Source organism: Ictalurus furcatus, chromosome 14 (genome assembly GCF_023375685.1).
Source record: "Ictalurus furcatus strain D&B chromosome 14, Billie_1.0, whole genome shotgun sequence".
In the NCBI taxonomy this organism is placed as follows: Eukaryota; Metazoa; Chordata; class Actinopteri; order Siluriformes; family Ictaluridae; genus Ictalurus; species Ictalurus furcatus.
Window position 1 is genome coordinate 12369833 of NC_071268.1, and position 15318 is coordinate 12385150.

Consider the following 15318-nt stretch of genomic DNA (forward strand, 5'->3'; position numbering starts at 1 on the left):
TCGAGAAGTCAACAGTGCTGTGGTAGAATTATTATTGATTATTATCTTGATCGTATTTTGGAAATCTCTGTTCATGATGCTCTTGCAGCTCCCTACTGTAACAATCTAATGAAGAACCTTGAGACTAGCCCCATCTCTCGGATGATCTGGAGAGCACTGAAGCCTCTGCTCATGGGGAAGATTCTGTACACACCTCACACCCCTGCCACACAAAAGATCATCCAAGAGGTACACACCTTTATCACTGAATGCAACATAGAAAAAGAAAGCTATTGATTTATGTTATAATATTTTCCTTTACCTGCAGTGGAAAATGAAGAAGGTGAACAATTTCTCTCTGCATACCTTTCTCTGTGACTTAGGTCAACAGGACATTTCAGGAGCTGGGAATTCTCCGAGATCTGGGTGGGATGTGGGAAGAGGCCAGGCCCAAGGTCTGGAACTTCATGGAGAACAGTGAAGAGGTGGACCTAGTGCGGGTATGTTGGACCTTTTGCTCATTAGTACCTTCCAGTGGTGGGCACATCACCAACTCATCTATAGAGACAAATTTATATACAGTAACCAGGTACAATGTGGTTGTATGTCAAGGTGTAACCTGTAACTGTTTGCTTTCTTTGCTTACAGATGTTACTACAAAACAATGTTACAGCCTATTTCTTCAGTGCCAAGCTGAGTGGTAGTCAGTGGAGTGTGCAGGATCTTAGCAGTTTCCTGACCAAGCATTCCGAGGACACTCGTCCACCTGGTACAGCATTCACATGGAGAAATGTCTTCAATGAAACCGATCAAGCTATTATGAGCATATCCCGCTTCATGGAGGTCAGTTTAAATACATGTACATTCCTCCAACCCCCTTTTTTGTTTTCCAGACATTTACATGCGTATTTCAGAAAAGGAAATCTTCCTCTTTCACAACCATGTTCATACCTCTAAGTTGTTGGCTAACGTGCAGACCACATGAACGTATGACTTGGGATAAAATGAAGAAGTGAAAGTGAAGGAGCAAGTGGAAATCTTTTGTGTAGACCAACACAGGAAGATTATCCACATTACAAAATAGACACCAAGTTATATGATCACTATATATGACAAAATTATATAATTATATGCCTGTCTTTTATTATAAACAAATGATTCCAATTAGTAAGCACCATTCTGGATGAGTGAATATTAAAATGAATATTTTAATGAATAGTCTGGTACTCTTTATCATTATACAAAAGAAGAACCATCTTCTTTCAGAGGAAGATGTCATTTAGCTAGCCTTGCAAACAAACAACCACAAATACTTGTCAGGAAAAAACCCCAAATATAATCAGTACAGTCAGTTTAGAGCTATTTAAAAACAATCTGTCGACGTATCTCTGAATCATTGTCTGTTTTTACAGTGTGTGAATCTGGATAAATTAGAGCCTGTGAGCACTGAGGAGAAGTTAGTGAATGAGTCTCTTGGTCTGCTAGATAACAGAAAGTTCTGGGCTGGAATTGTGTTCCCCGATATTGATCTAAACAGCTCAGAGCTTCCTCCCCATGTCAACTACAAAATCCGCATGGACATTGACAATGTGGAGCGCACCAACAAGATCAAGGATGCGTATGTCAATATATATACATTTTAAGTTCAACCATTAAATACACACCAACTTTTGGTGGTAGTAATTGGTCTTATATTCTGTCAACTAATCCTTTCATTGCTTTAGGTACTGGGACCCTGGCCCCAGAGCTGACCCATTTGAGGACTTGCGGTACGTTTGGGGCGGTTTCTCCTACCTCCAGGATGTTATAGAACAGAGCATCATCAGAGCTGTAACAGGAACTAAAGAGAAGACTGGAGTCTACATCCAGCAGATGCCTTACCCATGCTATGTCGACGATATGTATGTTTCTATACAAATCATTGTCACTATTCTCATGTTGTAGACCAAATTCTAAAGGTATTGTTTTTCCTCTCCTTAACCTCTGTAGTTTCCTGCGTGTGATGAGCCGCTCCATGCCCCTCTTCATGACCCTAGCCTGGATGTACTCTGTGGCCATTATAATAAAGAGCGTTGTCTACGAGAAGGAGGCCCGCCTCAAGGAGACCATGAGGATTATGGGATTGGACAATGGTATCCTATGGTTCAGCTGGTTTATCAGCAGTCTCATCCCGCTTCTCATGAGTGCTGGACTGCTAGTGTTTGCGCTTAAGGTATTGTCTATATATACATATACACATATACATACATATATATATATATATATATATATATATATATATATATATATATATATATATATATATATATATATATATATATATATATATTTTACATTTAGTCTCTTTCAAGACAAATTTAATAAAATTAAATCACAATGTCTCCATAAGACACACAAAGAACAAAATATTATTGTTGTAATATCTATTATGTGTTGAAGAGATTTTATGAAGTTGCCTGTAGAAATATAAATCAGACGATAAAAGGCTGATTTATATAACCTAATTCTCCATAATCTTTATGACTGTTTAGTGAGGGCTAATTACCTCTCCGGATTATTACCTTATTTCTAATTCAGTAGTACTAAAAACTCATGTTTATACTGACAGATAGATACTTGGGGCAGCTGTGGCTCAGGTGGTAGAGCAGGTTGTCCACTAATCGTAGGGTTGGTGGTTTGATTCCCGGCCCACATGACTCCACATACTGAAGTGTCCTTGGGCAAGACACTGAACCCCAAGTTGCCTCCGATAGCATGTTAGTGCCTTGCATGGCAGCTCTGCTACCATTGGTGTGTGTGAATGGGTGAATGAGACACAGTGTAAAGCGCTTTGGATAAAAGCGCTATATAAGTGTGCCATTTACCATTTTACTTATCCCTGTAAAATGTCCTTTAATAGTTGGAGGCATAACCAGTAAATCCTATGATTATATGATGAACAGGATGATTAACATGTATCCGAAACACACTGCTGTCATGAGTCTACATGGCTACATGATCAAGGACATCACAAATAATTAATAAACAAATATATAATTGTTTTTTATCTGCAGATGGGGAACCTGCTTCCCTACAGTGACCCTGGTGTGGTCTTCCTCTTTTTGGGCTCCTTCGCTGTGGTCACTATCATGCAGTGTTTCCTAATCAGCACAGCATTTTCCCGGGCAAACCTGGCTGCAGCATGCGGTGGAATAATCTACTTCACACTCTATCTGCCCTACGTGCTGTGTGTGGCCTGGGAGGATTACGTCGGTCTTCCCACTAAAGTTATTGCTGTGAGTTTACAACCACCAGCACACGTCCTAGCAGTGACAGTGCAGCAAATTGCACCCTGTATACAACCCTGTATCTTTTCCAGGAGCGATCTTGATGGTTTATCTTATCTTGCTCAAACCAACCTCTCCTAATTGCTTTGTTTATGTACAGATGAGGTCACTGCTGCTATGCCATGTTTCACATGATAGAGGCTGCCTGCTGTAATTGTAGATTAAAGATATTATATACTGACCCAAATCATTTCCCCTAAAGCTGCATTTATTTAGGATGGCATTTGAGTTCACAAAAATTTGGATCTGGTCACTTACTTTATTCCAGGCATCTGTGTAACAATTTCCCATCCCAGAAATTAGTCCCCCCCCCCCCCCTCCCCCCCAGCTCTTCTCTGTTTATCTAGTTTTGACAGAGGGGCTGAGATTGGTCACCAGGACAATTAAGCCTTGCAAAGGGCTCTAAACCGAATAATTGCTACATTAAAATAACTGTGATAAGTTGAGCTAACTCTGAGTTTTTATCTGCAGAGTATACTCTCTCCAGTGGCCTTTGGGTTTGGCTGTGAGTACTTTGCCCTCTTTGAAGAGCAGGGAGTGGGGATCCAGTGGAGCAACCTCATCTCTAGCCCAATGGAAGGGGATGACTACAGTCTCACTACTGCCATTATCCTGATGTACTTTGACGCCTTCCTCTATGGTGTCATGACCTGGTACATTGAAGCTGTGTTTCCTGGTCAGTATGGCATTCCCAGACCATGGTACTTCCCATTCACCAAGTCCTACTGGTTTGGAGAAGGAGAGCAAAATCAGGCACCCACAATACAGGGCAAGAAGGCAAATGCAGGAGGTAAGGGCATTATAAACATAACATTATTAACAAAGTAGGAATACTCTGAACTGTTTTTTTTTTTGCTGTACAATTTTTCTCAACAGTACTCTTCTTTTTTATTTTCAAGCTGTGTGTATTGAGGAAGAGCCCACTCATCTTGACCTGGGGGTGTATATTAAGAACTTGGTGAAGGTCTATCGGAATGGCAAAAAGCTTGCTGTGGACGACCTGACACTGGGATTCTACGAGGGTCAGATTACATCCTTTCTGGGGCACAACGGAGCAGGAAAAACTACCACCATGTAAGAAAATGACAGATGAATTTAAAACAACAGCATTTTTTTTTGCCTTTTAACACAAAGTGCAATACAACAGACTGACAATTCATAAACAGAGTGTTATTCAATGTTTCAGGTCCATCCTGACTGGTTTGTTTCCACCAACATTTGGTACAGCGTACATCATGGGCAAAGACATCCGGTCAGAGCTAAGTGCTATCCGTCAGAGCCTTGGAGTTTGCCCTCAGCACAACGTCCTCTTCAGCATGTAAGCGCTCTTTATTCTTTATATAACGGACCTCGTTTTTGATTTACATTTGATCATAATTTAATATTTGCAGCTGCATTCTGTGCCGCTCATGCTATTGAGCCACATTTTAAGTAAATTTTTAGTTACGAATTATTAGAAGCATTCTCTGAGAGATCTTAACTGGATATGTGGTATATTTAGGCTGACGGTAGAGGAGCACATCTGGTTCTATGCACGACTTAAAGGCCTTTCTGAAAAGAAGGTGAAGGCCGAGATGGATCAGATCTTGTATGATACTGGTCTGCCACACAAACGCAAGTCCAAAACCAGTGAGCTCTCTGGTAGGTGGAATTGACCTTACAATTGATTAAAACTATCACAGACTTGTTTGACTTAAGTGGTAATGATGTTTGCTTTCCCAAAGGTGGCATGCAGAGGAAACTTTCAGTGGCCCTTGCATTTGTTGGAGACTCAAAGGTTGTCATTCTGGATGAGCCAACTGCTGGGGTGGACCCTTATGCTCGCAGGGGCATTTGGGACCTCCTGCTGAAATATCGTGCAGGTTTGCCTCAATCTCTAATAGTATTATAGGAATACTCCATTTTCAGTCAAGTCATAATAAAATAATTAAGCTCAGTATTAAGGAGCAAATTGTACCATAGGCCGAACCATCATCCTTTCCACTCATCACATGGACGAAGCAGACATCTTGGGTGATCGTATTGCCATCATCTCTCATGGGAAGCTATGCTGCGTGGGCTCCTCTCTCTTCCTAAAAACTCACCTGGGAACTGGATACTACTTGACACTGGTAAAGAAGGAACCAGAAGCTTCTCTGAGTTCCAGCAGAAACTCCACCACCACTGAGTCTTATATCAAGAAGGTAAGAAGATTTCTTCTGTTGATATTTATAGGACAAATATTTCAAATGTTTTACCTTTTTTTTTCTTGCTGAAGAGATAAGGCATTTATTTTATGTATTCTCTAATTGGCCGGATTCGAGTGAATGATAGTCACTCTTTTGCTAAAGAGATAACGATAGCCAGTGATTTATTTCTGTGTTTTGACTAACGTTCTAATATTTTTGGCACGCTATAATACAAAATGCACAGAATACAGAATAAAGTGCATGGAGAACACAGATCAGGTAATAAAAATACACACATCAGAAGTAATCAGAGGTGATAGTTTTGTACTCTGTCCTGTATTTTATAGCTAGCTAGAGTTAGTGGGCTAGTTTGCATCTGTCCGTCTTGCAGACATGTGGACTCATCTCCTATGCAGATAGACAGGAGTCTATACAGCAATGTGGTATGAAATTACAGAAGAGCAATTGAAAGGTTTTGAACTTTCACCTTCTACTCAGTAAATGTGACAATTATATCAATGTTTACAATAAAGCTTTTTTTAATTATTATTATCATAATGTTTCTGTGATAGCATTTAATTATATCCTCAGATATGTGGGGCCACATCCCAAAAGCATACTTCCCTACTAAATAGTTTGTCAGTATGCCTCTGGGGTCTTTACTATTTAGGTGTACTAATAAGTGTGTATTATCCTGTTTGAGACACAGCTGTGAGTGTAAGCACTTGCAGTTGCACTTACAAGTGAGATTAATCCACACAGCAAAACCACTGATTTAAAATGTTTCTCCGCAAGTACCTTATGATAAGATTTTCCTACCTACATCCAGTACCTTTACAATTCTAAGCTTGAGTGATTTGCCTGTTTTAGGATGAAGAAGACACAGAGAGCAGTTCAGATGCTGGTTTGGGCAGCGACCATGAGAGCGATGCTGCCACAGCTATTGGTGAGCTTTTAATCTCTGATCAGCCTGAGGTCTGGATTTCCAGACTGACATTTAAAAGACTAACATAAAACCTTAATCCTAATTGTAATCCAGATATTAATCTAACCACAAACCCATTGTGTATCTGATTGTGAATGTACACGCAGGTACCTCATGGACTGATTCACCTGTTGTTCCTGCAGACATCGCTCTAATCTCAGGTCTGATTCTTAAGCACGTCCCTAACGCACGCATGGTGGAGGATCTGGGACATGAGATCACCTACATCCTGCCTTATGAATCGGCTAAAGATGGTGCCTTTGTTGATCTCTTACACGATTTGGATGACCACCTTGCTGATTTGGGCATCTCGAGTTATGGTGTTTCAGACACCACACTTGAAGAGGTACTTTTCAATAAAAATATATTTAATACCCATCAGTTAAGCAGATTATTATTATTATTATTATTATTATTATTATTATTATCATTTTAGATTTTCCTGAAAGTGGCAGAGGACAGTGGGGTTGATACTGAAATGATGTCAGGTAAGTTTTTCACTTGTAATTTTCACTGATCATTTAAAGCAGAGATAAAGACATGAAAAAATGTGAGAATAGCACTTCTCATTCTCCTGTTTGTGTCTGCGCAGATGGCACACTCCCTATACGCAGGCGCAGACGACATGCTTTTGGAGCTGATCACCAGAGCTGCCTTAAACCCTTGACTGAGGATGACAACTTTGACTGCAACGAATCTGATGCTGACCCAGGTACATTTTATTACTCTCAGTTAAACCTTGGTAAGGAATTTTCTGTTGTTTTTCAAGCCACTGTTACAACCAAAAACCATTTGTGCATTTTTTGCTCCTTAGAGTCCAGAGAAACTGATTACTTAAGCAACACTGACGGTAAAGGTTCATACCAAATCCAGGGCTGGACCCTGAAGAGACAGCAGTTTGTGGCCTTGTTGTGGAAAAGATTCCTGTATGCTCGTCGTTCCAGGAAAGGCTTCTTTGCCCAGGTATGAAGTGGATAGCTCTGGAATTTGATGGTGAAACATGTAATAAAGATTTAGAGGTAGTATTGCTGTGTGACTCATTTCTGCTCTGTTCTGTTACGTAGATCGTTCTGCCTGCTGTATTTGTGTGCATCGCCCTGGTATTCAGTCTTATTGTCCCCCCCTTTGGAAAATACCCCAGTCTTGCCCTGCAGCCATGGATGTATGAGGATCAAGTTACCTTTATCAGGTACTTAACACTGGTGTACACCTAATCTAGCATAAAAAAACTCCATTATCAGCAAGGCACTTTTTATCAGCATGACTCACTGCTATTTTCTGCCTATACATATACAGTTTAACATACAGCATGTTATATATTTAAATAGGGTTGGTTTATATATGTTTACAATAGAGACTCCAAGTGATCATGATGTGCTTAATAAGCATTCTTCACACACTTTCTAATACCCGATAAAGGGAAATGATTACAGCCAGGATCTTTATACCATATTTTAAGGGGAAAAATCCTAATGACAAAGATGCAAAACTCTGTGTCACAACATGAAGACTTTTGCTCACTATTTCTAACAGCAACGATGCACCTGAAGATGCCAGCACTCAAAAATTACTCTCCGCACTAACAGACGACCCTGGCTTTGGAACACGCTGCATGGAAGGAGAACCAATACCGTGAGTAAATCATTATATCAAGTAATAATACATTTTATGAAGACCATATTTAATCCACATATATCCAGAATGATTAACTTTACCCTCTGCTACAATGCCTGCAGAAATGCTCCCTGTACAATGGGTGATGAGGATTGGTCCATACCAGAGGTCACAGAAAATGTTTGGGAGGTGTTCAGGAATGAAAACTGGACCATGGAAAACCCATCGCCAGAGTGTGAGTGCAGCTGTAATGGCAAGAAGAAGATGCTCCCAGAATGCCCTGCTGGTGCTGGAGGCCTTCCACCTCCGCAGATAAAGATCAGTGACAGGGACACACTTCAAAACCTGACTGGAAGAAACATCTCAGACTACTTGGTGAAGACTTATGCGGAAATTATTGGCAAAAGGTAATAACTGTCTGAACATTTCAGATATTCTGGGGCACTCAGTCATTCATTTTGTCAATACTTTCTCTGCAAAGTCTTAATGCTGCTACATTTGCTTTTTTAAAGTTTGAAGAACAAGGTCTGGGTGAATGAGTTCAGATATGGAGGGTTCTCACTGGGTGCCAGAAGCACGCAGGTTCTCCCGCCTGCTGAGGAGATTGACGATGCCATTTCTCGAGTGAGGGAAATATTCCAACTGAAGAAGGTAAGCTAGTTATTTTTATCCTCATATCAGTCATACTCAACAATTAGCTCTATAGCTAATAGCATGGGTTCTGCTTTTTATCTAGAACTCAGGGACAGCAGCTGATCGCTTTCTAAACAGTCTCTCTTCTTTCATCAATGGCCTAGACACCAAAAATAATGTGAAGGTGAGTTATATTAGTCGTCTAAATGGTCTGTTTAATTTTCATTTCTTAGGCCCCTAGAATTGGAATTGATTTATGTTTAATGTCTTTCTCAGATCTGGTTCAATAACAAGGGCTGGCACAGCATCGGTTCCTTCCTCAACGTGATGAACAATGGTATTCTGCGGGCCAATTTGCCTCCAGGGAAGGACCCAAGAAAATATGGCATCACAGCCTACAATCACCCTCTGAACCTTACCAAAGAGCAGATCTCCCAGGTGGCACTGTGAGTGGTCATGAACATTTTCCTCTTATATTCCGCTAAACTCATATCTTGTAGGTTTCTATACAGATAAATGTAACTAGATTCCTTACATAATCCAAACCTGTTTTCTTTCAGGGTGACAACCTCAGTGGACGTGCTGGTGTCTATATGCGTTATCTTCGCCATGTCATTTGTTCCTGCTAGCTTTGTTGTCTTTCTCATTCAAGAACGTGTGAACAAGGCCAAGCATATGCAGTTCATCAGTGGAGTACAGCCATATCTTTACTGGCTGGCCAATTTTATCTGGGATATGGTATATTATTTGTTGTGCATTTTTTATGCTTTTAAAAAATTGATTGTTCCGAGTATCAATTTTTTCTGAACACATTCTTCTTTGTTTCAGTGCAATTACATCGTCCCGGCAACCCTGGTCGTAATCATCTTTGTGTGCTTCCAACAAAAAGCCTACGTGTCTTCCACCAATCTGCCAGTACTCGCCCTGTTGCTGCTTCTGTATGGGTGAGTGAGTGAGTCCTCAGAACAGTTTATGATTTTTGAAATAAATGTACAAAATAAACAGGAATTTTATGATGATGAATGTTATTTCCTCCTTTTAGATGGTCTATCACACCTCTGATGTACCCAGCTTCCTTCCTGTTCCAGATCCCCAGCACTGCGTACGTTGTCCTTACCAGCGTCAACATACTGATTGGGATCAACGGCAGTGTGTCCACTTTTGTTCTGGAGTTGTTTGGTGGCGATGTAAGTGTTCTTTTCTTCAGCTTTTCAACAACAAATCTGAAATTAAGCCATTTCCCTCAATTACAGTGGTGTGGAATGTAAGACAAACGGTTCACTTATAAACTTGAACACACATTTGCAAGTTTATGGTTTCATTGAAATAACATTGCTAAAAAATATGCCTGGTAGTCAAAATCTATTGAAAGACTGACGCTCTAATCTTGTCTTGCTCCCTCTTTAGAAAATTGGTGGCATCAATGACATCCTGAAGAACGTGCTCTTGATCTTCCCTCACTTCTGTCTGGGACGAGGCCTGATTGACATGGTGAAGAATCAGGCCATGGCTGATGCACTGGAGAGATTTGGTATGAATAGATTGTTTATTGCACATTTCTGAGGCAGGGTTATAGTTGGGGGAAAAAAGATACCCCAAAAATATTTACATAAGCTAAAATAAAATAATGTGGTGAAATAATAAGGTGAAATAAAGAATTATAGATCAATTGAAACTAGACATATTGATACCAAAACTGAAATAAAAAATAAACAAGGGAATTTATGTTTATTTCATTTTTCCCTGTAACATTCACATGACTGGAGACGTAACTGAGTGTGGAAGATGGCAGATGGCAGGCCTGAGTGAGAGTTTAATTCTCTTTACACAGAAATGTCCATTTCTGGTTTCTAATAACAGCATGCTATCGGATGTCAAAGGCAGGGAAAAACCCCAGCAGTCAGAATGTGCACATGCAAAGCAGTCATCCACATGTTTAGCATAAGAAGTGCTGCACTGGTCTGGTGTTTCCAGCCTTGTGCTAAAAAATCTTTAGATGACTCTGTCCAGGATGAAGCAGTTACTAAAGATTGATTAATTAATTAATTAATTAAACTGAAACTAGATAGCTATAACATAAGGAAATATCTTTATCTATCTAAACATCTAATAAATAAATAAAGAAGAAGAAGAATAACAAAAAACATGGCTCCGAAGTTCTGTGTTCCCACTTTCATATTCCACAGTTTGTCCGGCTCTATAACAGTGCTTCACAAAATATTTCTAATAGAACCATTAACGTTCCTAACGTTAATGTTCCTTGAGGAATTCTTTTTGTCTAAGAGTATACTGTCCTACAGATTAATAAACGATAGTTTATGAGCTCAGTTTGTGAGTGGTCAAGCGAAAGACACTAAATGCATGAAATGCATGTTTAACTTTACATGGGCTTAATTTGAGGATGTTGTATACTATATATATACACACACACACAATTCTAACAGTTTGGTCCTTTTTTGGATATAGGAGAGAACCGTTTCCGCTCCCCATTGGAATGGGACATGGTGGGTAAGAACCTGTTTGCCATGGCAGTGGAAGGAGTGGTCTTCTTTATTATTACTGTCCTCATCCAGTACCGCTTCTTTATCAAACCCAGGTGAGCATCATTTTCATCCAAATTTCATTAAAATGGTAGTATCTTAGTAGGAGTGGGTTAAATAATTTGATTGACCATTGACCATCCTGATGGCTGTGCAGAGCTCTTCGCCCTAAGCTGAGTCCGATTGGAGAGGAAGATGAAGATGTGGCTAGGGAACGGCAGAGGATCATCAGTGGAGCAGGGCAAGGAGACATCCTTGAGCTCCGACAGCTCACGAAGGTCTGACAAAATTTTTTGTTTACTAACACAAGTTCTACACAGTGTTGTAGGAAAATGTGAGTGATTTAATGGCGCATTCATCACAATGTATTGTTTACATTACAGGTGTATGAGAGGAAGAAGAAACCTGCTGTGGATAGGCTTTGTGTGGGAATTCCTCCAGGAGAGGTGAGACACATGCAACTACTTCCTGTTTGCAATTTCCAAACAAGCTACTGCATTAGTTAACTGTTGGCAGATCACAAATTTGACCTCTTATCCATTTTTTCCATTAGTGCTTTGGTCTGCTCGGAGTGAATGGAGCTGGAAAGACAAGTACCTTTAAAATGCTGACAGGAGACTCTGCAGTCACCAGTGGAGAAGCATTCCTAGCTAGGAAGAGGTAAGATAGAAATACATTTATTTAACACGTTATATGTTTAATATAGAACTTATCATGAAAAACATTAACCACATCTTCCCTAATCTTTTGGCCATTCTCAGTATACTCAGGGAAATAGATGAGGTGCATCAGAACATGGGCTACTGCCCTCAGTTTGATGCCATCAACGACCTGCTGACAGGCAGAGAGCACCTGGAGTTCTATGCCATCCTACGTGGTGTTCCAGAGGGGGAAGTGTGTGAGGTGAGTGCATAACATGACTGTAGAATACAAAGAGCTTGTACAAAGCTCACAGAAGAGACGATCTGCAGGGAAGTGTTTTGGGTAGAAATGGCATTACGAAAAAGTAAATCCATTTGAGAATTGGTTGGCAGAAGAGGTTTGACGTTATACTCATTAATTATGAATAGTTTTTAAAAAAATAACATTTGATTTGATTCAGTAATAATATGCCAGCTTGTCTGTCTGCACATGAAAGCTGATTGGACTTCATTACTGTATTCTGTTAGTTAGTATGTTGCAAAGCTTGAGGGCTGTACCTGTCAATCCCAGTGAAGGAGATGTGACCCCCGTGCATGTTTAAATGTTACAGAAAAACAGTTTGTTGGAAGAAAGTGGGCCCAAGGTGTGAAAAAAGTGTAAGCCAAATAAGAGAAATGGGTGAAATACTGCCCTCAAGTACAGTGTAAAGAACAATTTTTTTTTTTTTTTTTTTTATCATTCAGTACATTTAGCCGTCATCCCTACCATGTGACTTTTTGCCTTTGTTGTTGTTGTTGTGTTCACTGCCCTCTAGTGAACGTGACAAGTCAGTGCAAGACTAATTTTGAACCTCATGTACAATGCAAACACAATCTTTATCATTCAGTACTTTGCCTATTTTATCTTGAATCTTGAGAACCTGGGACTTTTCACCATTGTTTTTTGAGTCCTGAATATGCCTCTAGTAAATGCAACACTGCCCCCTACTGCTGGCAGCCACATAATAATAATAATAATAATAATAATAATAATAATAATAATAATAATAAACCCTTAGAAAACAAAGAATTTTAAAAAAAACATTGTGTGTCTTTGCTAGGTGGCTGAGTGGGGCATCCGCAAGCTGGGCCTAATAAAATATGCCGATAAAGCTGCTGGAAGCTACAGTGGGGGCAACATGCGCAAACTCTCTACAGCCATGGCCCTCATCGGAGGCCCACCAGTGGTCTTTCTGGTATGTATACACTCCCCCGTGGCTTGTACAAACAGCTCATACTGTTTTCACTCTGGGTGATCATGCGGTCGGTCTGTGAAGCTCTTGATAACGAAAACAACACAGGCCAGATTCCTGTGAGGACTGTTTTGTTGTACTTTCAACTGAGATTCTAGTGACCACTCATTAAGGGAAGAGGGTTAGGATGAAAACACTGCTTTCTAATATTAGGCCTAGTCTGGTATTTCTATTATGTACACTTAATGTTTAAAGCAGAAGATCATTAGTAAAGGCTTTGGATCTTCAGTGTGTGTTTTGTATTAAATCTGTACGTGTGCCATCTGTCCTAGGACGAACCCACCACTGGTATGGACCCCAAGGCCCGCAGAGCTCTGTGGAACTGCATCCACAGCATCATCAAGGCAGGGCGCTCTGTCGTGCTGACGTCACACAGGTACTGCATCTGTTCACGCTCAGGTTTTTAACTCTGAATGAGAACTGATAAGTGGTAGGTCTACAAACAGGACTGTACAAACAGCCGATATGTTTAAAAGAGTAGTCCAGCATTCTTTAATCTAATCTCTATCCTCCACATCTACAGGATATGTGTGAACAAGGATGTCAACATGTTTGCCTGTACAGAAAAAGTACAGAAAGACCTGCTTACTCAAAACTCTTTTATAATGGAAGTCTAAGGGCAGTGGTTCATCAATTAACGTTTGAAATACAATTCAAAACTGTAACTATTCCACATTAACAATAAAGGTCTTGATAAGCAGATGAGAGAATGTCCCAGCAAAGCTAATTGTATATAGTTTTAGACAATGTTTCAGCACTGGAGCAAAGCAGAAAAAATGCACTTTCCTTTTTTTTATGGTGTCCATGTGCCATCAGGCTAAAACTGGGATAGGAATAGGAAAACGTAGTCAGAAAGAGTGAATAATACAGATTTAGCTTAATGTACAAATATCTTTGACTGAATTATTCATTGACATGTTCAACAAAATGTTCTGCATAGATTTTTTCTGACTGCCCCAACTGCCCTTAGGCTATCATTATAAGTGTGTTCGATTAAAGCACACACACACACACACACACACACACCCTACAGATAGAGCAGGTATAGACTGAAAAGCTCTGGAGTATTTCTTTAAAAGCTGTCAGTAATTATATAGTGATGCTAGTCTGATTAAAACCTCCCAAATTAAAATCTTATCATGTGAGCAGTATTTTCTAATAATGCAAGATCTTACTTATAGTAAGCCAGATCATGAATTTGGTTGGATGTGGGCTATATAGACTTTATTTTTGGTTCCTACTCAAGTGCATTCAATTTATTTGTTATTATCCAGCAGTTATCAAGACATAACAACCCTAACTCCAGCCTAACAACGGAGAGAAGGTCCACGTGACACACATTAATCTGTGCTCCATTTTTTACGCAGCATGGAAGAGTGTGAGGCCCTGTGCACCAGAATGGCCATTATGGTAAATGGCCGATTTAGGTGTCTAGGAAGTGTCCAGCATCTAAAAAACAGGTGAGATCCATATCGTGGAATTTACCTTACATCATATCCAGCCCTTTGTGTTTGTGAATATTCATAACACATACATTTATTACATAATATCTTCTAGGTTTATAAACAATGGTCTACATTTCCTCTAACACAGATGTGTCTGTGTGTGTGTGTGTGTGTGTTCCTCCTTGTATAGGTTTGGTGATGGATACACCATCATCCTGAGGGTGGCAGGACCCGAACCAGACCTGCAGCCCGTAATGAAGTTTATTGAGATCGAGCTGCCTGGCAGTATACTGAAGGAGAAACACAGAAACATGCTGCAGTACCAGCTGCCCTCATCCCTGTCCTCTCTCGCTCACATCTTCAGCATTCTTGCAAAGCACAAAGATTTTCTCCAGATAGAGGATTACTCTGTTTCCCAGACCACACTGGACCAGGTGAGATTTAGCCTTTCAAAAACGGATTTAAAAATCCTTTTGAAACGAAAATGACTGTATCAGAGGATGCTTATAGAAAGTTATTTGTCTTACCTTGAATCATAAACATTACTCTTTAAAAACATCTTAAAGGAGCATTTTGTAATCTTTGGAGCACTCTGCTGCCTGCTGAGCAAACTGTACTTAACCCTTCCCTATATCAAGTGACGCCACCTCCTCTGGTAAAATGGCATTGTGATTTGCTTTTTAAGTAAAACGGGC

At 40.0% G+C, this 15318-nt stretch overlaps 1 protein-coding gene across 4 annotated transcripts in view; it reads left to right on the top strand.

Moving 5' to 3' along the window:
* The window catches only part of abca1b (ATP-binding cassette, sub-family A (ABC1), member 1B), a 34829-nt gene that overhangs the window by 17642 nt on the left and 1869 nt on the right, over positions 1-15318 (top strand). For 2 of the 4 annotated variants that reach the window (XM_053641133.1, XM_053641134.1), the window contains exons 10-46: positions 89-228; positions 363-479; positions 628-822; positions 1392-1597; positions 1704-1880; positions 1969-2191; positions 3033-3254; positions 3777-4095; positions 4205-4379; positions 4492-4623; positions 4807-4946; positions 5030-5167; positions 5268-5488; positions 6344-6419; positions 6566-6804; positions 6895-6946; positions 7051-7170; positions 7273-7421; positions 7523-7647; positions 7992-8090; positions 8195-8479; positions 8585-8723; positions 8809-8889; positions 8982-9151; positions 9266-9443; positions 9534-9649; positions 9748-9892; positions 10113-10236; positions 11172-11301; positions 11403-11523; positions 11629-11691; positions 11799-11905; positions 12007-12148; positions 12987-13121; positions 13451-13554; positions 14546-14638; positions 14814-15057. In XM_053641133.1, coding sequence (XP_053497108.1) covers positions 89-228; positions 363-479; positions 628-822; positions 1392-1597; positions 1704-1880; positions 1969-2191; positions 3033-3254; positions 3777-4095; positions 4205-4379; positions 4492-4623; positions 4807-4946; positions 5030-5167; positions 5268-5488; positions 6344-6419; positions 6566-6804; positions 6895-6946; positions 7051-7170; positions 7273-7421; positions 7523-7647; positions 7992-8090; positions 8195-8479; positions 8585-8723; positions 8809-8889; positions 8982-9151; positions 9266-9443; positions 9534-9649; positions 9748-9892; positions 10113-10236; positions 11172-11301; positions 11403-11523; positions 11629-11691; positions 11799-11905; positions 12007-12148; positions 12987-13121; positions 13451-13554; positions 14546-14638; positions 14814-15057 — 5642 coding nt within the window. Of the gene's footprint in view, positions 1-88; positions 229-362; positions 480-627; positions 823-1391; positions 1598-1703; positions 1881-1968; positions 2192-3032; positions 3255-3776; positions 4096-4204; positions 4380-4491; positions 4624-4806; positions 4947-5029; positions 5168-5267; positions 5489-6343; positions 6420-6565; positions 6805-6894; positions 6947-7050; positions 7171-7272; positions 7422-7522; positions 7648-7991; positions 8091-8194; positions 8480-8584; positions 8724-8808; positions 8890-8981; positions 9152-9265; positions 9444-9533; positions 9650-9747; positions 9893-10112; positions 11128-11171; positions 11302-11402; positions 11524-11628; positions 11692-11798; positions 11906-12006; positions 12149-12986; positions 13122-13450; positions 13555-14545; positions 14639-14813; positions 15058-15318 lie in introns of those variants that run through there. The other 2 variants (XM_053641135.1, XM_053641136.1) reach the window with 2 other exon arrangements.